This window comes from Emydura macquarii, unplaced genomic scaffold, assembly GCF_026122565.2.
Source record: "Emydura macquarii macquarii isolate MOO-44397 ecotype Brisbane River unplaced genomic scaffold, CSIRO-AGI_Emac_v2 contig_691, whole genome shotgun sequence".
In the NCBI taxonomy this organism is placed as follows: domain Eukaryota; kingdom Metazoa; phylum Chordata; order Testudines; family Chelidae; genus Emydura; species Emydura macquarii.
Window position 1 is genome coordinate 9,931,303 of NW_027130828.1, and position 26,779 is coordinate 9,958,081.

General features: G+C 53.0%; 1 protein-coding gene across 2 annotated transcripts; it reads right to left on the reverse strand.

The window, feature by feature from the left end:
- Positions 1-705: 705 nt before the first annotated feature.
- Positions 706-26,356, reverse strand: AIF1L (allograft inflammatory factor 1 like). 2 transcript variants are annotated; one of them, XM_067541937.1, is made up of 6 exons: positions 26,082-26,350; positions 25,904-25,965; positions 14,115-14,181; positions 9,177-9,218; positions 6,631-6,793; positions 706-3,863 (listed from the first exon to the last, which is right to left on the reverse strand). In XM_067541937.1, the coding sequence occupies exons 1-6, from the start codon at positions 26,317-26,319 to the stop codon at positions 3,776-3,778; spliced, it is 660 nt and encodes a 219-aa protein (XP_067398038.1). In that variant the 5' UTR covers positions 26,320-26,350; the 3' UTR covers positions 706-3,775. The 2 variants fall into 2 exon arrangements, with proteins under 2 accessions (XP_067398038.1, XP_067398039.1); XM_067541938.1 differs by lacking the exon at positions 9,177-9,218 and having other exon boundaries at positions 26,082-26,356.
- Positions 26,357-26,779: the final 423 nt, after the last annotated feature.

Genomic DNA, 26,779 nt, shown 5'->3' on the forward strand with positions numbered 1-26,779 from the left:
GGGAGGGGAGAGCTGCATGACAAAGGATCTAGTCACAACTTCACAGCTGTATGCAAGGATTAAATGCACTGATGTATCTTATCTGAAGCATGTAAGAATGGGTCACAAAGTCTTCCAAGTGTACATTTTCTCCCTTTAAAAATGAATAATACATTCAGAACTTGCACAGGCACCAATGAAGCATGCACATTCTTAAGAAAGGCTACTGGCAAGCCTCATCTCTGTTTCCACCCATACTAGGGCAAAAGGGCATCACTCAGCCCTCCATGATGATGGAAAGGAAATCCACCTGCCACTCCTAGAACCATACAGCTTGGTCCCTGCTTGGAGATTCACAGATACTTTAGCCAATCCATTGTAAAAGTGAGGATGGAGAAGATCTGTCCGAAGGGTCTTGCTGCCCCTGCCAGGCAGGTGTGCATGTCAAACAGCGACCCTGAAGCAAGCAAGCAGCCTGCTAAGTATTTCATGAATATTTGATTTTAAAAAACCACCCTTCCTTTGCGCTGTTTGTAAGTCAAACATGGAACCATTTGATCATTTACTGACTTAAATGGTTTGTACCTGTCTTATCCTGATGTAATTTAAGTGCCTATTCAGGGATTTTCACTCTTAACTGAACTGATTTAAAAAGTAAGTTTTGGTTCATTTGGAAAAACTTGAGTTTAGAAAAGGCTACAGAGTGGCAACATTAAACACACTAACAGCGTTTCAGAAGATTTATTTTCCGTCTGTACAAGTAGAGCTGCGCTGCCCTCATCCAGAACATCTCTCTTCTTTACAGTTCTAAGTTCTCATACAAACAAGAATAGCAAGAAGTCTTTTTTTTTTTTTTTTTAAAAGGGCAGCCTTTGGGCAGGAGCAATACAGCTACTTAGAAAGCCAACTTTCCAAGAGTTTGGAACTCTGTTTTTATTTAAACCATGATTAAAAAAAAGTTAAAAGCTGCCAAGTACAAAGAAAAAAAGCAAGGGAGCAGGAAGAGAGAAGAAACACTATAAGCAATGAAATCCCAGGGGCAAACTACTGGTTTCCAAGAGTTGTAAATACACAGTAGACAGCAATGCGCACTTCAGTGTCCAGAGCACAGTCCAGCTACATCTAAGTCATCGGATCCAGGGGAGTCTCTCCCCACCCCCAAAAGTGAGACAAGACCCTTGTTCCCACAAAGAAATATTCATGTGCTCGATTTTATCACAGAGTAGTCCCATTGAAGTTAACTGATTCTGCCACGTGAGTAAATCAAGCACATATGAAAGAGTATGTTTGCAGGATCAAGGCCTATTCTGGGAGGTTTTGAGGGGATCAGTATGAAGAAAGACTCATCCACTATTCTTTCTGGACCAGCTTAAGGGCTCAGACTGGAGTCCTATTTCCTTCACCTACAGCTTCAGCACATCCCAGGCCTCTTCTGTGAAATTCAAAGGCAAGATAGTTGGGCTTGTTTCCCATCACCCCCAATGTTTCAGGTGCAAGATACAGTCAGTTCAAGTGACTGTTAAAACAGGATTTATTCTCGGCAATGGAACAGATCAGTCACTGAAGAAGAGGGAAACTGTAAGCTTCAGAAGCCAGCCACTTATTCACATTGCAAGGAAAACAAACCCAATATATTATGAAGTTTACATTTTAACTATATAAATATAAGCAGACAATGGATCAACAGCTTCTACTGTGGATGACTTAACAGAACAGTTTCTCTAGCTTCTAAAAAGGAGATCACAGTTGCAAGGGCTTATTTTCCTTGGTCAAAAAGGGAACCTTCAAGGCGCTTGTCTTCTGTCCTGCAGCATATTCACAGATGGAAGTTTTTTTGTCGTCTTCTGGTTGGTGGCCAGAGACTGTGATTGGGAGAGCAATTCTTGCCCATTTTTAATTTCATTGCTGGTATGAGCTCCTTTAAGTTACAGCTATGCAGGAATTCCTTAAGTTGCTTGTGGATTCTTTAGCAGTTACCATCTAAGCAAACAATGACAACATATTCCTGCAGACAGCTTGATAAGTACACTTAGGGCTTAATCTTACACCGCTGGCAGGCAAAATACTGGTGGAAGTCAATGAAAATTTAGACAAGACAGAGTGGAAAATCCAAGCCTCATTAGAAAGTCAACAGCAAAATTCCCATTGATTTCAGTAGGGCCAGGATCTCACCCAGAAGCTTTAGCAGGTCCAGACTCTCAAGGATTTGCACCCTAGTTCAAGATGACAGATGCAAGGTGTATCCTCTCCAGGAAATTCTGATCAACAATGAAGGAAACAGGGCCCCGAAGTGCCATCCCAGTTTGGCACCAGATCCAGTGCATCCTGAACTTGATGTTTTCCCGAGTCTGAATTAGTTCTATTGGGATAGCCGCTCAATAGCATGCATTCAGTAAGGCCAGTTCTTTACTCTATGGATCACTCTTTTAACGTATTGACTTAAAGCTCCAAAAGCCCCAGCACTAGGTATTTACCATACTGCAGTAATGGCTCTTATGCACATAAGGAGACTTAACAGGATTTTACTGGGCTCCCTCACCTCTCCTCTTTACCTACCATAGCAACTTCTAGAACAGTAAGATGTAAATATCCTGCCTAGCACCATAATTTCTCCTCAAACCCTGCTATGAGCTTCACAGGTCAAATCGCAACAGTAAAACAGGGAGGTTCTGCATCATTCACAAGGCAATACGCTCCATGAAAATAGGAGATGCTGCATGGTACATGAAGGCAGAGTGGAGCTCTCCCACTGCCAGGACAGGCGGGGGAGGTATGGATCTGTAAATGGGGTCCACTTTGACTAGTGAAAAGGCAACAGAACTGGGAGGAGTGTCATTGGTGTTCCGCGGGAAATTTAACAGCAGGCACTGGGCTCAGACCTGACATTGCTGGGATGAATCAGACGAGCCGATACTGGAACTTACTGTTCAATGGGATGTAGGAGCACGTGAAGTGATGCTAAGATTCCTTCTTCAGCATCAGGCTCCAGGCCTCCAAGCCTCAGCAGCTACCTGCCCTTCTCCCAAGGGGTTAGCATTCCCCCCCCACTGCCCACACAGACGTCTCCAAAAAGTTGTCCTCACCCGCCAGGGTAAGGGCCTCGCAGGCTGGTCTCAAATGTGTATCCACCTTCCCATCTTAGTCTAGGAGAGTGGACCCCAACGGTGAAAAATTTACTTGCATTTGGCTGGAGAATTGCTGTTCAGGTTCAGAGGGAAAGGAACTAGTCAGAAACTGGGGGGGGATAAAACAGAGCTGAGAAGGCACTTTGCTAGGTGTGGCAGGGCATTGCTCAACAGCAGCCACCTGGGGGCGCAGATAGGAACGTGGTGACTGGCAGCAAGGCCATGGTAAGAACATGCCGATTTCCCACAGGAGCGTCGGGAGGATGTTCTGTGCCGAATGCAGATTCAGCATTGCATTCACTGTGGCTCAGAATCCACCTGTTCAAAAGGAGGCAGCCCCTCCTAGTGGAGAGATCTACGCTCGAGACCACAGAGAACAATCAGCAATTTCTCACCTCAAACACTGGTGGGGTTGCAGTTCTTTTTGGTCTCACCTTTACACTTTTGCTACAGATTCTCTCTAACAGATGAAACTGGCTAGGGGATGCAGCAAAGAGACAGCTACACATGGACCAGGGGTCCCTGGGTTTCCCTTGTCATTCCTCGTCTAAGGCAGATTAGTTTCTATCACTAAGGCTGTCCAATGTAAAAGTAACAAAACAGGTAACCCTCCTTACAGAGCAACAGAGCGACACAGTGCTGGTGGATTTGGCTCTCTCAGCCTATTGCCTTCAGGGAAGGCTGGCGATATCTCTCTCTGGAGGTGGCCCAGAAGGCTTTGGAATGTTTTCATTGGCTTTTCCTTCAAACAGCATGACTCTGGAAAAAACAAACAGTCAAAAGTAGGAATTAAGAAAACAGGTGCAGTTTAACCCTTCACCAGGATCCACAACATCTGCTGGAAAACAACAAGATCTTGCTCCTATGCAAGAAAGTCTGGTAGGGTGTCAGGACTCCTGGGTTCTATTCCCAGCTCCGTCACCGACATACTCAGTCACTTCCCTATCAGTGAAACAAAGGTTCTGTGTTGCACAGGAGTGCTGCGAGGCGCGATACATGCCACCAAAGTGTTCAGAGATCCCCAAGACACTACAGATGCGCAGAATAGTAACTTGTTTATATTTGTATTGATCCACTTGAAACTACAAAACTATGGGCGTGCTATTTTCCCACTACCACCAGTGTTCTGTGGCCAGTAGAGGGCAGTATGGCCAACACAGTACAAGACATCTCGTTTTTTGAAGTGGCCATAAAAGCTGTGCCTTAAATGCCGTTTGCAAAGTCACCCATTTGGTTCCCATCCAAGAGTGCAAGGGATTTGTATGCTCACTTTAGGCAGCCACTTGAACTTTACTGAGAACACACGTTTCTAGTACAGTATGCCTATAGACAGATATCATCTAGAAACTGCTTGGGGGTTGGACATTCAGAAGCAAAAACAAGCAATCCATAGCGACTGTGTGCTAGGCAAGGAGGAGGCGCGACTGCCAACTGGGTGGGGAGCAGTAATTGGAAAGAGCATCCAAAATGCTTTTTAAACTGTCACTGCTTTATTCCTCCGTAAGAATTGTAGCCACTTGGCTGCTGTCAGCTGTCTCCTCGGCTCAGTGGCTTTTGCTGCAACTGGAACTTTGCATTTACAATGGGACCAGAAACTCAACCTCAGCCGGAGGACAGCGGGATGCTCGTTGTGTGTCTGCTGCAAAGGGACCTGTCTCTACTGAAAACTAGTCATGTTGGGGCTAAGGATGGAGAGTGTCGAACAGCCTGCAGCAGAGGAAGATTGCCAAGGGAAAGTCCATGAGGATTTGTGGTAGGAATCATGAAAATAACAGGAACGAATCCATCGCTGGGAGAGAAGCCCCCAGAAACATCCTTCACTAACATGCTAACAATTAAGGGATGGGAGGTGGTAAAAATTGTCACCACCATAAATACACAGCAGATTAGTGGCAATAATTCTGCTGGTATGGGGAACAAAACGGTTCCCTTAACATCCAGTTTGGATAGCCAGTCGCACTGAAGGCATCCTTCAGAAACAGACAAGAGGCGCTGAGGAGAGAGGAACTCATCGATCCATCACAGTTAAGCACAAAAGCTGTGCTAGCATGGTTGGCTCCGTGAAAGGCAGAGAGACTTTAGGAGGGTGGGGAAGGAGCCAGTAGATTTCATCCCACTGCAAGGAACAGCCAAGCTGGTGCCCAGAAGCCATTTGTTACAACAGCAGGGCTTTCACCACCCTTGTCAGGAGGGCACAAAAGGCTGTGAGAAGCTTACATCGGTGGCTCATAACACAGGAGCAATACCTCCCCTCCCCCACATGCACTGCTTCAAACGTACCTCCTCCACCCACTCAGACGCCAAGGGAAAAAGGGAAACCTTGGCACCCAGCAGGGGTGACATGGGAATGGAAGCGAGATGGGAAGGGGGATTCTGTACAAAGAGGCAAGTGACAGGCGCCTCCCAGCCCAGCGTAGGGGCTTCTCTGCACGCTTGCTGAATTCCCAGTTCAGATGCAGACATCTTTCAGACAGGAAAGCAAGAGGGAACCTACTGTCCTGCAAACCCAGACAGACTCAGGTGGAGGGAGAGAAGAGAAAGGATCTACCTGCTACACTAGCCTTCCCTCTCCCCCTCACAGCCCAGGGTTAGAGCTGAATTGAGGCATGTGTGTGAAAGGACCTGGGTGGTCCCTGGGGAGCAGGTGTCAGTTTCAGACACACACAGGCCACAGCACGTGAGTCAGCCTCACATCCAGACTGAGACCACATCTGTACTGCAATCACGGAGTGCGACGGCAGTTCGCGTAGGCACAATCTAGCTAGCTCAGGTACCCATGCAGTGATTTATGGCAGCGCAGGCTACGGCACGGGCTAGCCCCGTGAGCATTGACCCCGTGTTCCAGGCAGGCTTGGGCAACCCATGCTGAAGCGCGTGCTTCTGTGGCTTCATTGCTATTGGCACCCGACCTAGCTAGATCAAGCTAGTTCACGTGTGTCTCCTCCAACGCAGGGACACCCACGACCCCAGCCTAGATGTCACGTGACTGTGGCACAGCACCTCCTTGGGCTTGGGGGCGGGCCACACACCCACGCAAATGGCCAAGTGCTCCAGACTACCGTGCCCGGCATGCTTTAACCCTGTCAAGACAAGGCAGGGGAAAGCCTTTCCAGATGCGCTACAGCGTCTGGTGTATTCCTGGCAGCGTGACGTGGTGACAGACCCAGGACAGCCCTACCCGTGGACCTGGCCACATTGTTCAGCTTCAGAAGGTGAACTGAAGCCAAACAGGATCTGGAGCCACCACAGTGTCAGCCCCTTCCCCACACTACATAACTCCCCTTAGGCTTAGCATTCCCCTCGGATGGATTCCCCCCTCGCCCTCCCAGTGACTGGTCTCCCTGAGGTGCCCCTCTGCTCAGCATCCTTCAGAGAGATTCGTCCGGCTCCCCAGCCTGTCTAGGTTCTTGCTCCACTTTTGCCTCTCAGGGGGTGTGCAGAACAGCCCGATTCATGCTGCACCTGGCCCCCCGTCCCCACTGTGTGATCCCAGCAACACACCCGTCCCCCCTGCCACAACACTCACAGCTTAAGAACGGCGGAGCGCTTGCCAAGCATCACACTGACGAAGTCCTGGTAAGAGATGGTTTCGCCAACCCCTCCAGTCACTTCAGAGATCATCTTCTTCAGCTCTAAGTGCGTCTTTGGAGCCCCCAGTTTCTCCATCATCCGTTTGACAGACATCAGATCTGCAAGAGGACGAGGCAGACCATCAGGGCCAGGAAGGGTGGCGGCGGGACACAGTGTAGCACTGAACAGGACTAAGAAGTCTTTGGGATACAGGGCATCACTATCAATGACTCAGACCTTCCCACCCCTTCAGTTACAGGTGGGGCGCACTCAGTGGTCAACTTGGGGATCCAAACCAAGCCCTCCAGCAAAACCTAAGCAGACCATGGCTACTGTGCCTCATGTTCCCAAAGTATAAAATAAAAAAATATGCAGGAGAGCCCTTCCAGACCCATGCTGCTCTTGCTAAAGTCAGGGCCCACAGTTAGCAGAAGAAAGGTACCAGAGAAGCCAAGAATTATGGATTTTTTTCCCCTCTGGGTGATGTCTAAATTCATTTAGTTAGCGAACAGGTGCTGGTGGTGTTCATACCACCAGTATACCTGTGTGCCTCCACCCTTCATGAATTCAGCCCCCTGTTAGAATCTCCCACTCTCTGCCTCCCGCCCCAGCCATACAATGCTGCTCTGGAGGTGTGCAGAGACCATAACAGGTCAGAGGAGATGAACCTGAGCACGGGTACAAAATAAGCCCCAGCACAGAGGTTTTGCCAGGGTGGGAGGAAACTGTTACAGGGATGTTTAGCTATGCCCTAGCCCGTTGGCAGCCCTGGGTGGGTGGCTGCAAGTCAGATAGCTAAGGGCTGCTCTGACTTTTGCCACGGGCCATTTTCGCCCCTGGAGCGTCCCATTGCTACGGTGGCACAAAGACATCTTTGCAGCCCCTCCCTCTGGGTTTTGACCTTTGAGCTGCAGCTACTGGAGGCACCGCCTAAGATTAGACCCTTTGTTTCTATTCCTCACTCTGCTGCTGACCGACTGTGTGATCTGGGGACAAATCCTGGCATCTGTGCCTGCCCCATCCCCACCCCACGGGCATGCCTGTGAGTAGAGACGAGGGTACAGCCCAGCACTGGTTTCTGGATTCCAACTTTCCCAGAGGGTTGGATCGGGGGGGTTGTGTGTTTGTTCTGGACTCTTACCAAGTTTAACAAAATGTTTGTTACAAAAATAAAGAACAAACAAAGGCTTTGAACTCCTGGGATGGAAAGGACTGGAGCCAGGCAAAGGGTCAATTCCTAGAGCAGCAAAGTGCAAGAAGAGCCACTTAAAAGAGACTTGACTCTCCTGCCTAGTTAGCAGAGTGTCGCCAAATAAAAGTGTAGGAGAAAAGAGGGGGGAGAGAAGGACCAATATTAAAGAAAGCAAGCGAGACCCTAACAGGCCCTTGGAAGTGGTGCTAAAAACCCCACCCTGGGAGGCAGAGTCTGAGGCAATTTCCTTCAGATTGTTCTCCAGTGAACAACAAGCTGCAGGCGGCTCCTTTCCTTCTCCTAACCCGCACCAGGGTTAGGAGCCAGGTCTCCTTCTCCCTCCCCGCCCACCAGGGAGCGGACGCTTTGGATCAGCTAGAGGAGGTGTAGGAGACTGTGGCTCACAGGGAATGCACAAGACACCAGCTATGCTTTGGTGAAGTTAGCAACAGGGATGGGGCCCAAGACAAAACCCAGGACCTAAATCTTGGACACTGCAAAAGTCTGAATCTGGACACTGTGGCTTGGTCTTACCTCTTTTTGGGAAGGCCCACTGCTGGGGCCTTTCCCTGGGGCAAGATAGCACCAATACCAGACCTGAGAAAAGCCTTCCTTAAAAAACCCTAAGCCAGGGGGAAACTCAGCTGAGTGCAAACAGAAAATTGGGCCCAGCTCCATAGCCTAGCCCTCCCCCTACAGAGGTCAGGAGGGCAGCCCCTTCTCCCCCAAAAAAGTATTCTGGAGGTGGGCAAGGACAAGGGAGCTTTCATTGTAGGTGGAAACCTAGTGGCTTTGTGTGGTTTCCACCTCAAACCAAGCAAAGCCTTGAGGCTTCAGCTTCATCCAAGCACAAAACCCTGGCTAGGAATCCATGGCTCGGCCCTTCCTGATACTTGCTGAGAGAGAACCTAAAGGAAAGAAAAGCTTAGAACAGAAAGACTCAAGGGGGCTGAGCAGAGATCCAGGAGAAAGAAGGGAGCTTGGGACCAAGAGCAGAGACATGTCTAATGCCTGAAGCAGGCAAGGAGAAACCCGGGGGAGGGAAGGGGAGAGAGAGAGACGCGCACACACACACAGGAGGCTAGACATGTGAGGATAGCATCAGTCTCTCAGAAGCCAAATGGCAGAGTAAACGTTCCATGGTATCAGGCAGGAGACCCAGGTTTGGGAGCAGCCCAGGGACTCTTCATCAGCACCTGGAGATAGGAGTTTAAGTGAGAAGTAGCAACCCTAGTATTATGCTTTGCAGTCACAGTGTCTGCTCTCCTTCCGGCCCAGCAACACCCGTGTGTTCCTCAAGGGTCACTCACCAATCTCGTCTTGGCTATTCAGGTCAAACTCCATGTACTTCTCTAGAAGAGACATACAGAAGGGAGTTAGCAAATCAGAGCAGCTTCAGCAGGCTCTCAGGGCAGCTCCTTCCAAGTCCCACTCTTCACCTGTAGTAGGGGACAGCACTGGGGGGCATTGCTCCATGGCTGGGCACAGGGCCCAGATCACCAAGAGGATGCAGTGAAGCACACACAGGGAGGTTATACTGGGATGGATCGTTTGCCCATCTAGTCTGGCACTGTATGACTCCTCTGAAGCTGGCAACAACCAAGACTTTGAGAGGAAGGTAACAAACAAACAAACAAACAAACAAACACACACCCGCCCCACAAAACACCCAACCTGTTGTACCATTCTGTGTGGGGAGGGGAGGAAGAAAGCTGGCATGGCACAGGGCACTGAGCTGGGAGTCTGGAGCCCTGACTCCTAGTCCTGGTTCTGCAATGACCTGTTATGCGACCTTAGGAAATTTATTTTTCTCTATGCCTGTCTCCCCCCAGTAACCATTTGCCTTAGATTGTAAGATCTTCAGGGCAGGGAATGTCCCTGCAGTGTCTGTACAGTATCTAGCATAATAGGGCCTCCAAGAACTATTGGAATACAAATAGTAATGTGCCTAATGCCACCTTTGGGTGTTCACACAGGGACGTAAATTACCACACCCTGGTTTTAGCGCCCAGCCTTGGAAACAGGGCTCTAAAGCTCAGTAACGACTCCAGTTGTGGTTCCTTTCCTCCAGGGAAGCAAAGAGAGAGACACGGTGCAGAGAAGTGGCCAGTGACAGACCAAGGTAACAAGATATGGATGAAGATGTTTCAGCCTGTGGGTAAGGGTCACAGGTATGAAGGATTTAGATGAATAGACTATTACACAGGTAATGGGCTGGGTTTTCCCCAGTGGCTTAGGTCTAATTTCTTGATGAATGGTAATCTGGAAGAGGCACTGCTCCACTGGCTGAAGTAACCTGTCCATGGGATTCAGAGGGAGACGCAAGAGCGCAAGGCAGGCCTGCCCATCATGAATGCATCACCTCTTTGAGCTCAATGGATAGTGCTCTTTCTTCAAGAAATTTTTAGCCCCATCACTTAAAGGCAGCAGCACCACCACAGCGAGAGAGATCGATCGGCCATCAGCACCCATTACACAAAGTGCACTAATAGATTTTCAAATAGCGGGGTTTTTTTAAACTTTGAAGCATCACATCTATTATTAGCAGAGACAGGTCTTTCAGAATTCACCACTCCATGGGCGACATCACATACGACACGACAGAGAACTGGGCAAGTGGTTCTGCAATTAAACCTGAACCTCAGGTCGCATAAAGGGGCTTTGAAGATACAAAAGCCCTTTGGAGGTACCAAAACCAATTAGGCCAAACGCCAGTTCAGAGGTGCCAATTAGTCCCCCAGTTCCTCATTCAGAACGGTGACAGGGGTGCTCCTTGGTGAATGCATAGGGCTTGTTAGTGCTAATGGGAGCTGCGTGCATGCCGTGCATCTGGGCAACATGTACCACTCATTAGTGATCACACGCTAGGATGAACTGCATATTTTCCACACTGGGTAGTGCAGCAAGCCTGTATCTCCTCATGTGACATAGAGCCCTGTTGGACTTTACCATAGAAACCAGACCAGCCAAACAGACAGATGACTGGTTTGATGTGGTGAATAATCCCATTTCCTGAAAGATCAGTGCAGGATAGATGTATTGGGCCACAAATTCTTTGATTCAGCCCTACGCTGCCAGTTAACTAGTCACTGGATGATTAAATGCCAGCCTTCCAATCTGGATTTAAACACTCAGGCACAATGGGCAGTGTTCAGGGATGGTTGGAAAGCCAGTGAGGAGAGAAATGGCATCCTTTAACATACCTAAAGCATCAGGAGAGTCAAGACAGTGCACAGCTTGGGATGGTTTACAGCACAGAAAGCTAGGTATTTACTTTTCAGAAAAGGCATTCCACTGAAACCCACTGATTATAACGAACTGGCTATTGTGTATACACACCATTGCCCTCTACTGGCTAACAATGGGACAACTCATCTGTATGTCCAAGCCCCTATAGTGTTAACCGCTACAAGAAGATTCTCCTCAAGTTCAAGTGGCAGGCGTGTTTTGAGGCATAAGGTTTTGTTCCTGCTGGCAACATGAAATTCCAAGTTACTACAGCATTCAGCATGGCAATAACTGAAGAATTAGAGGGCCGCAGATTCATTACAATAACTTTCTATTACAAAAAAACAGCCTATGTACTTAGTTCCATCATCATTCCCATTACACGGTGCATTATTCTAGTGGGAAGAGGCTGTGTTATTGTCTCCTCATGCCAGCAAAGCCCCTGGCTGAGCATTGGGTACTGCTCATTATTAATAAGCATCATTTTGGAGTAACATCCTTCACAGTAACAGGCTCAGTAAGACACTCCTAGATGGACAAAGCTACATACCTTAGCGCTAAGCAATGCCCAGAAACCACGGTGACGGGCTCTGTATTAAGAAGTGCCCTCTCTTCTCCACCTTATTTTTGTAACATTAAGCAAGGCCATTTACTGCAGCACAGAGAAGTCCCAGCTCAATCACTGTATCAAATAGTTTAATTGCTCATTATGCCATTTCCGTGTTCTACATGCAACAGGTACACAGCTGCCTCTGTTTACATTGCCCGATGGCTCACCTCACGGTGAGAGGCCTAATGACGTCTCTAGGGTACGATGCTAGAACTGCCTCTACTGTTGAGCAGCAGAGGGCCGATCGGGGGAGAGAATTTCCACCTTGACAAGTGCCTCGTCACCAAGACACCGTTCAGTCACTGACAGAAATCCTGGGCTGCAGCAAATGGGCTTCCAGAGGGGAATAGCCCGTGACTGGCGTGTGAGCCAGAGGTGCAGAGAGCAGCACGGGAATAGGACGGCAGCACTTGGGATGACAGGCAGGTTTAGTTCTCCACTCAGCACGCCCTCCTTTGTGGCTCTGAGTCGCTTGGCCGGGCCTGAGCGCTGGGGTCAGTCACCCCAGCATGTGAATCTGAAACGTGTCTCCTGCTGCGTGCAGAGCGTGTGTTATTTTCTCTACTCCTCGGAGGAAGTTTGACAGGCAGCGCAGAGAACAGAGGCGGCTTTATACCACACTGCTCCAAGCCCGAGCCTACACGTTCTTGTTTCCCTTTCATCCCATGCTGCCGGGATTCAATGGGGTGAAATCCTGCCCTGCTCACCCCAGCGCATTTACACAAACACCGATTCTGCACAGGGGCTCCCGAGACTCTCCGGCTCAGCAGGGACGAGGGGGACGCACAATGGGCCGATTGTTGGGAGAGCGGGAGGAGGTGTTGGTGGTGGGGAGCCGGACTCCTGAGCCTTCAAGACAAATGCATGGGGGTGAGGGGGGGTAGGCGATGCTGAGGGCTCTTGTTACAGGGAGTTCTGTGACTGCGACCCGCAGTCACAATGTTTGAAGAAAGCCCAATTCAAAGGGAAAATAATTCAGCGTTTCAGTAAAAAAGGGAAGAGAAGCAGGTGGTGGTGGGGAGGGAGAACATGGGGAAACTAGAGACATGCAGCTCCCTCACTCTCTGCTGGGAAAGGCACCAGCCAGCACCCTCCAGGACTGACATTAAAGCCAAAAGCAACCGATGCTTGGAATGGAAGCTGGTTAGGAACCACGGGCCTCTGTTGATGGGGCCTTATTTGCTGAGGAGTCATGCTAGAGGACCGATGACCAAGGGGAGCGGGACACAGAGGGCATGTTTTCCCAGGACTCCCAAAGGGAAGGGGCAGGGTCTTTATTTGTAAGGGTTTGTCTGCATGGCAGCTGGAAGGGGAGACTCCCAGGGTGGGTAGCTGGACTTGCACTAACTCTGCTCAGCATGGGCAGCAGCTCAGGTTAGCCCCCTGAGCTCGGATCGAGGGGATCAGGTGGGCTCGGAGCCTGGTGGCTAGCCCGAGCCGCCGTCCATGTTATTTTCGGCATGCTAGCTCGACCAGAGCTTGAGCGAGTGTCTGTCCACGCGAGGAATCACAGCGCCTGGCTGCGGCGCAGACATCCCCTAACTGCCTGTTGAGAAATAGAGGCAGCCAAGGCAGCTCAGCTTGAGACTTGCCCCACCCATACTGGGCCCAGCCCCAAACTTCATCCCCAGACAGCCTCACCCGCAGATCCAAGGTTTGTGCCTGCCGCCGCCCTCCAAAAGAAAGAAAAACCCACGATCCTAGGCCTGACCCAAAACCCCAGAGCAGCCACCATTCCAGACCTACAACCAGGAGAGTTCTGAGTGGAAAACACAGAGAGGCACATCTCTGAACTCCATCAGTACAGACTGGACTGGGAGAAGGGGCGTGAGAGGGGCGGACAGTGATTTATATTGTGTTAAGAAAGAAAATTGGGACAACTGGCTCCAGCAGGGATCCCAAAACCCCCAATTTTAAGGAAGTTTGGATCCCAACTTTGTAGCAGAGGCTTCTACTCACTTGTCTAATCAATCTAGGTGCTTTTATGGCTCCTATCACGGTATTAGCTGAGTACCCCTTGGAGCTATCAAAATACTTTCTCTCTCCTCCCCTTCTCATCCTGCAGGAGCTTGTCGGCACTGAAAGATTCTGTACCCGTTTTCAAGCAATGGTGCAGCCATTGCTAGCGCGGCAGCTGCACCGTTGCTGGAAAACAAGAACGACATGTTTGAGCGTGGGGCTACCCGAGAGGAGTAACTGTTCTTCCACAGTTGTGTGGGAGGTGCCAGCGGAGGGACCACTGGGGAGAGGAGAGTGAGTATGGGCGTGGTTAGTTCTGAACGCGAGGAAGCTGTTCTTAGTTCGGTCACTCGTCTCTCTTCCGGCCATGAGTTCTACAGACTGGCTGGGCCCAGCTCCTGGAAAAAGGCTACACTGGACACACGGGATAGAGAGGACAGCTAAATCTCACCTTTGAACACCGCAAGCTTCTCCTCCAGATCTTCTTCATCACTGAACTTGGGGTCACAGAGAAATTCCTAATAGGGAGAATAAAAGCCCCCAAAGGTTAAAAACCACAAGGCAAAGCTCCTCACACCTCACAAGAGAAGTCTAAGATGGGGTGTGTGTTTGACTCTATAAATACCGGAGAGGAAAATCAACGGCCAAAAGTCAAAACCAGACGCTGTTAACAAAGCTGAGTAGTATCAGTGCCGGGAGAGATCTAAAAATGGGTCAATTCCCCTCACCTCCCCGACCCCATCCCATGTAGTTAAAATCCTAGGGAACCAAGAGGGAATTACAATGCCTGGAGATTATTTAATGACAAAACCTTCATTGCACCAGCGCCTATGGGGCTGTTGTAGCAGAGATGCTGGGGGGATTTCCTCCAGTTCTGTCCACAGATGGATGCTAGAATAGTGCTCCAGAGAGTCTGGGGTGGCAGATGAGAGACTCCAACCCCCTCACCCCTCTCTCTCAAGGTCTATGCCCTAGGTAGATATGTACCCCATACGCACACCAATGGCTTTCGGTCCCTTTGAGCCAGCACAATTTTCTCAGCACTTTGAAGCTCCTGGATTCCAGCCAGAGGATGTGGTGCACATTGGATATGGAGTTAAGAGGACCTTTTACCTCCAAAGCAAGAGACAGATAGTGCCTCTGATGCGCTGAAGCAGGAAACAGGCTTTCCTGAGTGCTGGAGGAGCAATGTGCTTGTCAGTTCTGCTCACCCGCTTACCAATGTCTCTGTCTCCACTGCCATCATCGCAAGGCTTTATTATTAAAGCGCCTTAGCACTGCAAGGGGAAGAGGACGGAGCTCCGACGCGGAGCAGGATCCAGACAGCAAGCCCCACCACAGTGCCCCTCCAGCAAACCTCAGCTGGCAACAGACACCCTGCAGCTGCAAACTGCCTGGTCTTCCTCTTCATTCCCAGCCTCCAGGCATTGAGTCACTTGGTCCATGTTCAGCATTCTTCCCTGTAGCAATCATCCACAGCTGCTGTTTGTTTTTTGCTTGTATGGGGCATGGACCCTCCAAAGGATTGAGAGGCAGTGGGCTGAAGCTGCTGCACAATCCGTCCAGGCATTGCAGACACAGACTACGTAGCTGTGAACAGGAGAAGCAGGAGCAGCACCTGGCCTCAAGGGATTGGGATCCCCAGACATCCCTAACACTAATGGAACGGCCACGCTCTCTTTCCTACCCTTCCGTCTGCCACATCCTATTTTGTTAGTAATAAGGGAACCAGGTATCTGGAGCCTTTACGCGGCTCAGAAAGTCTCAGCCTACAGCTCTGGGACCATCAGGTGCTGACTCAGCCATCTCTAGCCTGGAGATTTTCAGGCTTGAAATATATTTGACATCTGTTTCAGAAGAGAGAAAAAAAAACAACCAGCCAGCCACAGCCAAAGCAGTGGGCAGCGTGGATAGTGGGAGGAGCAGGGCGTGACGTTTCTTGGGGGTACCCAGACACCTCGCCACCACCTGCCTTTAGCATGTGTCTACCAGGGGTGAGCCCTGCGGCTGCACTGGCCACAGGCTACAAGCCCTGCCCAGGCCCCACTGTCTCTCTACAGGTTAGTTAGCGATAGGCACACTCCAGTCCTGAGCCCTCTGAGCTGCAGATCCACTGGACATTCTCAGTACTCATAGATTCACTGCGTCCAAAGGAACCATGCACCCCAGCTTCCTTAGGTCACCGCTCTGCTTAACCCACAGCACTTAGCTATGCCTAGCGTGAAAACAAGTCAAGTCAATTTCAACAAAGTAGAGAGACTCAAGTGGTAGCAAGCAGAAATACTGGAGCCAGACAGTTACATATCAAACAAAAATCAGAACATGCATCTGACAGCCTAGGGGTACTTCGCTAGTTACTGTCATGTCTCATCGAGCAAATCTCACCTGAAGTCCTTTCAGCGTTTTACAGCCAGGTTTGGCTGCGATCTTCCGTTTGGGAGACAAGTCACACTGTCGGCTTGCCTCACCCCCAGGCAAAGATCCAAGTCTATCTCTGCGCCCCCACTGATAGCCCAACAACCCACTGGGTTTATTTGTGTGCAGGGTCCCAGCCCGCTGTTTATTTCTTTCTGCAAATGTCCCTCTCTTGAAGATTTTGCAGCCTCTTGGTTAGCATTTGGCTTCGGAATGAAACAAGCCTCCATTGTGAGACACACAACACACACGGGGCCAGACACGTTACCTCCTGCCATAAGGAAGTTAGAAGTTTGTCCCCTCCTGGTCCTGCTTTAGTTCTCAGCATAGAAGCACAACTCCTTAAATATTATCCACACACACATTTCACAGTGATTAAGGTGATCAGGCAGCTCCCGGCTCTCAGTAGAGACTTCTCATGCCATCCTTCAGTGAATTATTATGCAAATATCCAGCCAAGCAGATACCTGTAAAGCTCTATGCACCCCCAGTGCCCTTGGCCAGCTGACACCAGGAGGTCCCAGGGTCACACTGGGGAAGCCCCCAAATGCACTGCTGGCGCCTCCCCAGCACAGAGCTGATCAAGAACCCTTCCACATGATTCAATTCCAGTCATTTAAAAAAAAAAAAAAAATCCTACCCTACTCGCCTCTTCCCTCGCAGAGCCCATCCCCCCAGCCAGTCACTGCTCCACAGAACAAACAGCTCCTGGCATGCTCACCCAGAGCACCGAGATGGGCCTGGATCAGCACAGTCGGACTGAACGGTAACACCGAGCTCTTCCCACCAGTACATCTCCAAGCAGGTCACTGTCATTATCCCCACCAAGCGAATGGGAAACTGAGGGACAGAGAGGTGAAGCCTGGATCCAAATCTGCATTTTGCTGAACAGCCCCATCTCATACAAGGTCCCTCTCAACTCATGCTAATTATTTAGCTATGTATTGCTTATTCAATCCCTTGAAGGAGCTCAGATTTTATGGTGATGAACACGGTGGAAGAACTGCCACAGACCAGAACTATGCCCCTTAGCTCTGGTCTATCAAGCAACCTCAGACAAATCAAGCAGCTCTGTCGGGTAATAGCCCTTCATTAAATATATCAGTCATGTTACCTCTGGATCATTCTCTCACCACTTTCATCAGGCTCTTCCAAAGCACAAGCCTCCACTGCTCCCAGCCATGCTCTTCTCTACTTAACCTGATCTTTCTGGAGTGACCAGATCTGAACACTGTTCTAAAGGTGGCAGCAGCACAGCATCCTTCGGCTTCGCAACATACACTGCCTGATACAGCCTAGTGCTGCATTAGCATCTGTTACCATGACAGCTCGCCGGCTTGAGAATCTAAACATCTGGTCTAAGCAACACACCCAGATCCTTCCCCTCATCCACATAAGCCAGCCGGGTTCCCTTTGAGCCATACTTGGCTAGAAATAACGATCAAGCTAAGAGTATCGCTCCCTAGTTCAACACAACGGACTCTGTTTAGCCGCCGGAAGCCAGATGAAAGTGCAAGAGGCGTTTTGGGCAGCAGAATGCCCTTACTCAAGGTGGGATTCAGCCAGGCCATCAGGATTAGCATTCTGTGCATAGAGAGCATCCCAGGCGGGCAGCGATGGACATACCAGGTCGTGCCCTTGGCTTCGTATCTCACCCAGAATTCCAGCAGCACAATATCCCATGCATTAGCAGGAGGGAAGAGTGCCATTTGACCCACCCTACGCAGAGCTCGTGGGACATGGGGGCAGACTTGCAGGCTGCAGAGTGAGCCTGTGCTGGGAGGGAGAGTTATTATTGGTATAAACCATAGTTTCTCAACCTGGGAGACACAGAGTGAAAAACAGAGTGAAGGGGAGGCAGGCAGCAGCAGCCTGCTTCCTGCCCAGTCACAGCTCCCAGCTGGGAGGTGGACGGCAGCCACCACAGTCCCGGGAAGCCAGACTGCAGCTTCCCCCCTCCTGCCAGGTCCCAGCTTCCAGATGGGAGGTAGGTGGCAGCCACTTTCTTTTGGGGAAGGCGCACGGCAGCAGCCCGCTTCCCACCTGGTCGCAGCTCCCAGCTGGAAGGCAGGTGGCAGCTGCTAGCTTCAGGGGGAGGCGGGCAGCAGCCCCCCGCTTCCCGCTGGGTCCCAGCTCCCAGGTGAGAGCCTGGTGGCAGCCTCCTGTGTCTCGTGAGCTGGGCTCGCAGCTGGGTGGCAGTCACCCATGCCCAGGCTCCAAGTCAAGGGACAACCTCCCGCGCCCCGGCTTGAAGACAGGCAGCAGCCGCCTGCCCACATCCCTGAGTCCCAGCCGGTGTGGAAGCCTCCTCTGCCCCAGCCCGGATGGGGTGGCAGTCGCCCAACTCCTGGGCTGGCAGCCAGGCGGCAGCCGCCTGCAGCTTGCCCAGGTGGCAGCCCCCCTCCCTGGCTCAAAGCCCAGTGCCCAGAAAACTTGTCAATTTCACTGCTCCATGACAGCCCCAGATTTTACCAGTTACCCTCTTTTCCTGTCTCTCTCTCACCCCTTCCTCCTCTCAAATCTATGGCAAAAAATTTGGTGCCGCGCTTTATATTCCCCAGCATTGGCATGCTGCTCAAAGCCTCCTGGCTCTAGCCCAGGTACATACTTGATTTGCGCACCCCTGGTGTAAAGGTGGTAACCCTACCCACACTAGATCTGACATCTGTCATTTCACGGCCTTGTATACTCAGCCCTTCTTCCAACACACGGCTCACATTAGTCTGTAAATATAAAATCCTGTGGAAAATTGCGTGTTGGGGACTTATTAACATTTTCAGAAGCTAGGGGGCACTTGCTACTAACAAGGTTGAGAAACCCTGGTATAAACAACCTCTGCAGAAGCGACCTAATGTCACAAGAGGAGAGAGTGGAAGAGCCAGTACAGAAGCAGGGCCTGACTCCCAGGCCCATAACTTACCAACCGGGTCATGCCGAGCAGTGCCGGGGGTATGTTTTTCTCCCCGAATGGAGGGTGGTGAGAAAGGAGAAGCATTGAGGATGGAAGGACACCAACTCCTGCTGCCCCAGGTGACAGCCCAGAGGTAACTCGTCATGCCACGTCCAAGAGGGGAAACACTGCTACTAGGAAGGCTGGGGAGCAGAGCTGGCTGGAGACTGGGGCTTCAGCTGCACAAGAACTACAACTTGCCAGAGGAGGTGCCCAGATGATCCAGCAGCTGCTGCGGTGACACCCGGGAGCAGGTGGCACTGATCCAGCAGGTATTCAGCTATCTTGAGGTCAGCAGCCAGTTCTCTCGGTACAAGAAGTTGGGGGGAGGAGGAGGGGGAATGCATTTCATTGGCCGGTGGTGAGAATCACAGCACAGCATCCCTCACAGAGCTTGGTCTGGAATGTGCAAGGCAACAAAGAAGACATTTCAAATGGAAACATTCCACCCTGAACGCTGTACACAATCCGTGTCTGCAGCCACTGTGATAAGAGTAACAGACAGAAACGACATCCCAAAGGAATTCCATCCCCCGGGTCTAGCCATGGTTCAGCCTCTGCTCTACCGATTAAGGTTGCTCCCAGAACCCTCTGCTGGGGCTCCAGCTGTCATCTAGCATTCTTATTACTAAGCAGAACTGCATAAATGAGACACACAAGTGCACAGATTAGATGGAGCTACGCTGGGTTAAAGAGCCTCTTCTCTAGGCCAATGGACTTGGATGCAGAAGCCTTCTCAATCTGCAATACGACATCAGCACAGACTTTCTCAGCCCCACCCCACTAACACACTCCGATCGTTCAGCACACGGAGATCTGATGGCAGTCCCTGGAGATGTACCCGGCCTTGCCAGTTCAGAAACCAACAGCAGCGAAGCCACCGCAGCGTGTGCTGGGCAAACCTGCCCAGGACGCTGCGTGTGCACTCGGGTGGCCAGCTCTTGCTGAAGTCCTCGCTGCCATGGCTTCACGGCTATTGGTACCCACAGGAGATCCAGCCTACACATGCGGCCATCACACCCCCAACGGCAGTGCAGACATACCCATTGGAGGGTGGGGGGGGACAGGCCAACTCAATCTACCCACAGTGTTTAGAGAGTGGGTATCACCATGCCTGTCTCCAGGGGCCATTTAATTCTTCAGCTCTCTGCCACCACTTGAAGTGGGGGGCCCTCAACTAGTGCCATTTGCGGGGGCATTTTTGTGATGTGAGCACCTTGCTCCTGGAAACTGATTGAGCCCATCACTTTCCCATCAGCCAAAGCTATTGGATAAGGGTAAAGTTTGGGCTGCTGCTGATCTGTGCGGATTAGACCAGGCACCTGGAGGTCAAAATTCCCATACCAGTCCCCTAAGTAAGAGACTCCAGGGCTCAGAGCTGCTCTTTTATCCTGAAACACCAAGTCTTCAATGCACTTTGTCAGTTAGGAGGCAGCAGTGGGGCATGGCTTCCTGCCAGAGATCCTTATCCACACAATGCAGCGTTTCAGCTTCTGACAGCCAGGGAAAGCAGAGCCCAGCGGGGACTAGCTGTTAGCTTTCCAGGTGGTATCCCTGACTGCGCGCCCAAGCCTGCTAGGGAGTCAGGAGAGGCGCTCCTAAGATCTGGGGATTTTGCAGGCTGGAAAGCCCCCCTCAGAAAGTCTGAGAAAGTTTCTCCTTTTCCATATAAGGCCCCAGCTGACTGTCGGGGTGACCCGGCCATGCCATCTGCACAGCCTGGTATGCCAGCTATGCTGCAGTTGAGAGGTTTCGGAGAAGTTTGAATCTCAGCAGTTGCACAGCTGATCAGATTTAAAAAAAAAAAAAAAGAAAAGAAAAGAAGCCCAAAAACTCTCCCACCTCACCCCCAGTGAAGAGAGGAAGTACAGAGGCTGCTCCAGGAGAGCCCAGCAGGGTTTACTGCCCACAGCTGTTCCAGCCCATTAACCCCTCAGTATTTGCAGGCTGATTGCCACTTGCTTCAGGGGGCAGTTGTGTGCACAGAACATGCACCCCTGTGTTAGGGCAGCATATCCTAGCGCCCAGGCCGAAGGGAGGTGGTATAGTGGGGAGGGAGAAGCCAGCAAAGGCATTACCTAGTAGCTCTCCAAGGAAATCCTAGGGGAAAAAAATCAGAGCTTGTTGTGTTTCTGTCATGCAGACCTCCTTACGAGGGGACTCCTGCCTCACAATGAGGGTGGCACAAATCCCAAGAACGTTCCCACCCAGTGCAATGGGCTGAAACCACCACAGCTCAAAGGGCAAAGACCACATCCCCGGGGTAGAAACAGGGACAGGTTTGTTCCAGCCACAAGATGCAAGCGGGTCTATTGAGCCTGTTGTCACTCCTCCCCCGAGTCCACAAGTTCAGGGCCTCTTCCCATGAAAGGACAGGGTTGGCAGAGGAACATTCTCAGCGGGGTCTGGGAGGAGACGCTTTCAAGACTCCTGGCCCTCTGGCTCGTCTGACTTGAATCAGGCTGGATTACCCTAGGGATGGGGGAGACTGGAGAGCAGAATGTAGCTCTTTCCTCTGCCTTTTTAGCCCAAATCTCACAGCTGCCCCTGGCTATCAGGCGGTGCTAGAACTGAGCCCAGCCTCTAGTCTCCACATCTCCCAGCCATGTAAGGGGCCCTGGGAATCTCACTCCCCAATTAAACCCACGTCAGACACCGTCCCACCTCCTCTGCCACATGCTCTCTTCCTTAGGCCTCATCTCCTTGGTTCATGTCCTCGCCAATTCTCCCCTCTGTGGTCTCCGTAAGTCCCAACTCTACAAGGCTCAGCCAGTCCAAGAGATCCCAGCTGCTCTCATCCATACCCAGAAGAGAAACCCTCCAGGTGCAGTACATTGGCACAGTGGTGAGAGCAAGGGATTGGGGCACCTCAGTTATACTCCACGCTAGGCCACTGCCTTGCTCTGTGACCTTGGGCAAGTCACTTCACCTCTGCACCTGTTTCTCCACCTGTAACATGGAGATGATACTGCCCCATCCCTGTGGGGGCAGGGAAGGTTCCTCAGCCTTTTCAAGTGCTTGGAGATGCTCAGATTGAAGGTGATGGTCTGGATGAGCTCGAGATGTTGTCACCCTGCTCCCTGAAGCGGTCACCGGCATTTGTCCGTCTCAGAATCCATTGCATGCCCCCCAGCCTTTGGGACCTTCATGGACATGCCCTGTCACCCCACTCCCTCTTCTCTTCCTAGCCTCCAGCCCACTCCTCATGGACCTCCTTACAGGTGGAGCAGCAGGAAGCCCGGTAAAGTGCCAAAGCCACCCAGCCTCCCATCAGCAGCATTTACCATCCCACCCACCTCCTCTGCCTCCAGGAAACATGAGGGCCTTCCATCTGGACTACAGAGAAAAAAGGAAAAGACCCACCTCCCTCCCCCGAGAGATTAAGCCACATAGTGTCCAGGATATGGGCAGGAGAGAGATGGGGGGAAAAGATGGAGTCATCTATCCTACTCTCCAGGCAGGAGATGGTTTCCCCCTCCAGCCCAGGGGCCTCCTCTGTAATACGCCAGGGAAAGGACCTCATCTGACCCTGGCGCCCGGGGCATGTAGCCTAACTGTACCTTGCACTGTCTAATCCGTGATTTGCTGTTCCTCCCACCAGCCCCCCCGTCAAGGCCTGCAGGATGTCCAGCAGCTCCACCAAGTTCACCCACTGGCTATGCAGAGAGGAGAAAAAGACTCAAGGCAGCATTCACAAGAGGCAGAAACTCTGCACTCCTGGGAGAGGAAATCAGAGCAGCTTGGGACAGGCTGGGGTGCAAGTGGAAAGCCCTTCCTGAGAACAATAGCTCCTATTCTTTCCAGGGCGCGCTCCTGAAGGACCGTTATGGCAGCTGGCCACAAAGCATCCACTGGCACACAACGGCCCCTGGCACAGGCACAGCCCTGCCCACAGACACCATTTCAGTCCTCTCGCTGGAGTGTGGTGGGGGAAGAGCCCCTTAGCTAAGGGACGGCTGTGGGGAGAAGCACCTGCGGAGATCCAGCCTTGTTGTGCCCCAGCCACCACCTGCGCTGCTGCACCAGAAGCACTCCCCCAATGGCTATCAGTTGTGCAGGTGTAAACAGGACCCCCTGGGCCATTAACCCTCCCTGCTCTAGCTGCTGGGACCTGCATTTCCCATCCCTCCCCACCGGCAGCGCAGCACCGGGACGCCAGTGCCACAGAAGGAATAGTTTTGGTCACCGACCCCCCCATTGCCCACTGCAACTCTGCTCCCTCCACGGCCTCTCAGCCAAACACCAGCCAGCTTTGAAGGGGCTCAGTTTGCCAAGATGTGACAGGATCTCAGCCCCAGGCAGTGCAGTTGCAGGCTTCAGTCCTGTCATTCTGGCTGCCTCCAGCACGCAGGCAGGCGGGCCCGTCTTCCTGTGACTCTCGGGCTGGGAGCGTGGCATTCCCTGGAGCTGGGGGGGCACTGCGGAGATTACAGGGCCAGGTTTCAGGACAGAACGTACCTCGTAAAGTGCCTGGCACCAGCCACATGTCTAGCACAGGTTAGATCGAGCCAGAAGAGGTGAGAAAAAGGCACCCCTGCTCCCGCCCCATCCCTCCCACTGAATGCACCTGAGCAAGACGTGCCTGATCTTTCAGCTGTCTGAGACCGGCCTCCTGACGGCATTCGTCTGCCTCAGCACCACTTGCTCAGGGACCACAGGGCCCAAGGAGATGCAGAGCGAGGCTCACAGCCAGTGGCTGTGGGCGTAATACGGATCCCCTGTCCCGCCCCAGCCATCCACTCCAGGCTCAGGTAATCTCCACTCCTTCCTCATCGCTGCATCCCCGGCCCTCTTCTCACAGCAGCCACAATCCCTGCCCAGCACAGCAGTGGGTTACAGGTGTGACTCGCTGGGGGAAGCATTACTACGTACCTCAGGGTTTGCTATGGCCCCTGCAGAAGTCACAGCAGCATTGAGGTCTGTGGGGTTGTTAACACCTGTTTTACCTGCAGGGGCCGCTTTGTTAGGGGCCTGGTCTGGTGTGGGTGGATTGTTCAACCATATCCTCAAACCTGAGCGATGCAACTAGGCCAGGACTGGGAAGCTGCTGGGAAGGATTTAATCCACCATCCTGTGAGAGCCAAGAGTGAGGACAGGCCTGGCTGCTCATTCTCACCATCCTGCCAGTTCGTCCTGTGACGTCTGAACCTTGCCCAGCCTGCAGGGCAGATCCCGGGGCTCTGGGAGGCTCAGAGGGGCGGCTCTGTTTTGTGGGGCCCTCTGTAAGTGAACATCTGTACGGCTTTATCCAGCCACCTCCCCCATCAGTCTGAGCATCTCTGTGGTCTCTAAAGATCCCCTACGTGAGCTGGGAAATGGAGCTGAAGCAGCTCACTCACTACCATGGCCCTCTAATATCACAGTCACAGAGCCAGCCCAGGGGCGGGGACGGGGCTGTATTTGCTGGGGCAGGACTGAAGCCTTAAAGCTACGACAGTGGGTCTGTTGAGTCCCCTTTCGGGGCTGGGAGAAGCAAGCCAGATGCCGGCCAGGAGGCAGAGCACGCCCACCGAACAGGAGGCAGTTACACCAAGAACCTTGTTGGAATTAAGATTAACTAGGGCCTGGCCCCACAGAGCTCCCCGTCTTTCCACACAGCCCACCTCAAACACCTCCCCTGCACAGACCCTTCCTGCCAGCCCCCCCCCAGACTCTGATCTCTGTCCAGCTCCCCCCCCCCACCGCTGGATTCTTCCCCCCCAGCCTCCTTCCCCTGCAAACGCCTTCATCTTCCCCGCCCAGCTCTCTAGACAGACCTTTCGCTCACACAGACTTCTCACCACTTCTGGGTGTCGGGCTCGAGGACTCAGCTTTAACCAGCCCGTAACCATTTCAATCTGATCCACAAGTGAGACAAACCAGGGCACAAGCAAAAGGATCACCCTGCCACTTACAAAGGGAGTCACCCAGGCTGGGTCTGCCCAGTTCAGGAGCTGGAGAGATGTAGGTCCCTGGGACACCCTTAGAAAGATTTTTTTGGGGGCAGGTGGGGGAGGGGGGAGAGAAGAGCAGGAGTGAGCCAGATCTGGGAACTTTGCTACACCAGGCCGGGTACAACGCCGCCACGGTCACGCTGGCTAGCACAAGGCTCCTTAACAGGCGGCGCATGTTTGATTGACGTGCCAGGCTGCGAGTCGGATGGAGGGGACAGCGTGGGGGATTTCAAACTTCTCAGCGAAGAAACAACAGCGGCCATCCTTCTCCCTCACACGCGGGCGCCCACCCACCCAGCACGGCTCGCTGGACCAGCTCCTCGCTGGAGAGAGGGAGCCACATTAGAATGGCTTTAGGAGGAGGCACTGGAGCGGGTTTTACTAGCCAGAGGGGTTGCTGCGAAGGGGGAAGACGGCCCTGCGGGTAGAGCCCTGAACCGGAGCTCGGGTTCTCCCCGCACATCTTGGGCAAGTCACGTCACTGGTCCGTGCCTCAGTTTCCCCAGAGATCAGCGGTGGCTAGCTGTGCAGTGCCCTGCCTCCCCTCTGTGTGTGTGTGTGATAGCGGCTGCACCAGCTAGACCCACAAGTGCGGCGGCAAAACCCGGGCAGAAGCGAGGAGCCAAGATCTGGCCCCTTCTCCGGCTCACGCAGCGACGGGGCCGGTTTCGGCCACGTGCACCCACAACCCAAGGGCGGTAACGTCCGGCCGCCGCCGGGAGCTGCGGGGCCGCCTGCCTGGGCCACAGCGGGGGGCAGCGACCACCGGGAGGGAACAGCAGCAGCCCCCGGCCCCGTGGCAGGGGAGACCGGCCGCGCCCCCTGCCCGCCCCGGGCCGCCCGCCTTCCCCTTCGCCGCCCAGCTCCCCAGCCCGAGGGGCGCCGGGGCGAGCGGGGCAGCTCCCGGGGCAGACGCCCCCGACCCCCGCCGCCTCCTCCTACCTTGTTGATCTCCTCCAGCCGCCCCGCCTGCTGCGCTCTCCGCTGGCCGTAGGCTTTGCCCCCTGCGCCGGGGAGATAGAGAGAGAGAGTCGGGGGCGTTTCTAGCCGAGCGACCCCCGCCAGGCGGGGCTGGCGCCCGGCCGCGCAGCGCGGGTGGGGGGCTGCGGGGGGCGCTTACCTTGGAGGCGGCTGTGGCGGGTCACGGCCATGCTGCGCTGCCCGGTCCCGGTCCCGTCCCCTCCCGCCGGCCGGCCGGGCTGCGCTGGCGGAGCGGGGAGCGGCAGGGCCGCCCGGCCCCTCTGGAGCGCAGCCATTCCCCGAGCGGCCCCTCTGCTGGAGGAGGCAGAAATGCCGCGGCCCGGCCCGCTGCCGGAGCCGGGCCAGGGGTTAACCCTTTCCTGGCTTCGCCGGGGCATGCCACTGCCACTCCCCGCCCCCTGCAGCCGTGAGGGGACACCACGCGGCCTCGCCTGCCTGCCAGAGTCCTGCGGCAGTTCCACGGCCAGGCCCAGCCGCCAGCCTGCTCTCCAGAGAGTCTGGCCGCCCCCAAGGCAGGGGGAGCTGCAGGTGCTCGGCCTCCGAAAAACCGGACCTCGGGTGAATTCGGGGCACAAGGGGAAGGTGCAGAGCCCTGCGAGCCCCAGGGCAGAGTTTAGCTGCCCGGTCGGTGCAGCCCAGGCAGCGGTAGAGCTAACTTCCCTGTGGCCGTGCCCCTGTCTCCGTGGGGCGCCTGCCCTTGGCGTCGCTGCGGAGGCTGTCGACAAAGGGACCGATTGTGCTGGAGTTTTGTGCTTCCTAGGAGCTGGGTTGAGAACCAGCAACTCATCTCATCTCCACCAAGCCACCTTCCAGAGGCCAGGACGCACAGTCACTGAG

Coding starts and splice junctions, on each gene's coding strand:
- AIF1L (XM_067541937.1), bottom strand. CDS start 26,319: ATGCCCCGGCGAAGCCAGGAAAGGGTTAACCCCTGGCCCGGCTCCGGC. Junction 6,794..9,176: donor GAATAGCCAAGACGAGATTG/GTGAGTGACCCT, acceptor GTCCTCTTGCAG/ATCTGATGTCTGTCAAACGG. Junction 3,864..6,630: donor CGCTCCGCCGTTCTTAAGCT/GTGAGTGTTGTG, acceptor TGTTTTTTCCAG/AGTCATGCTGTTTGAAGGAA.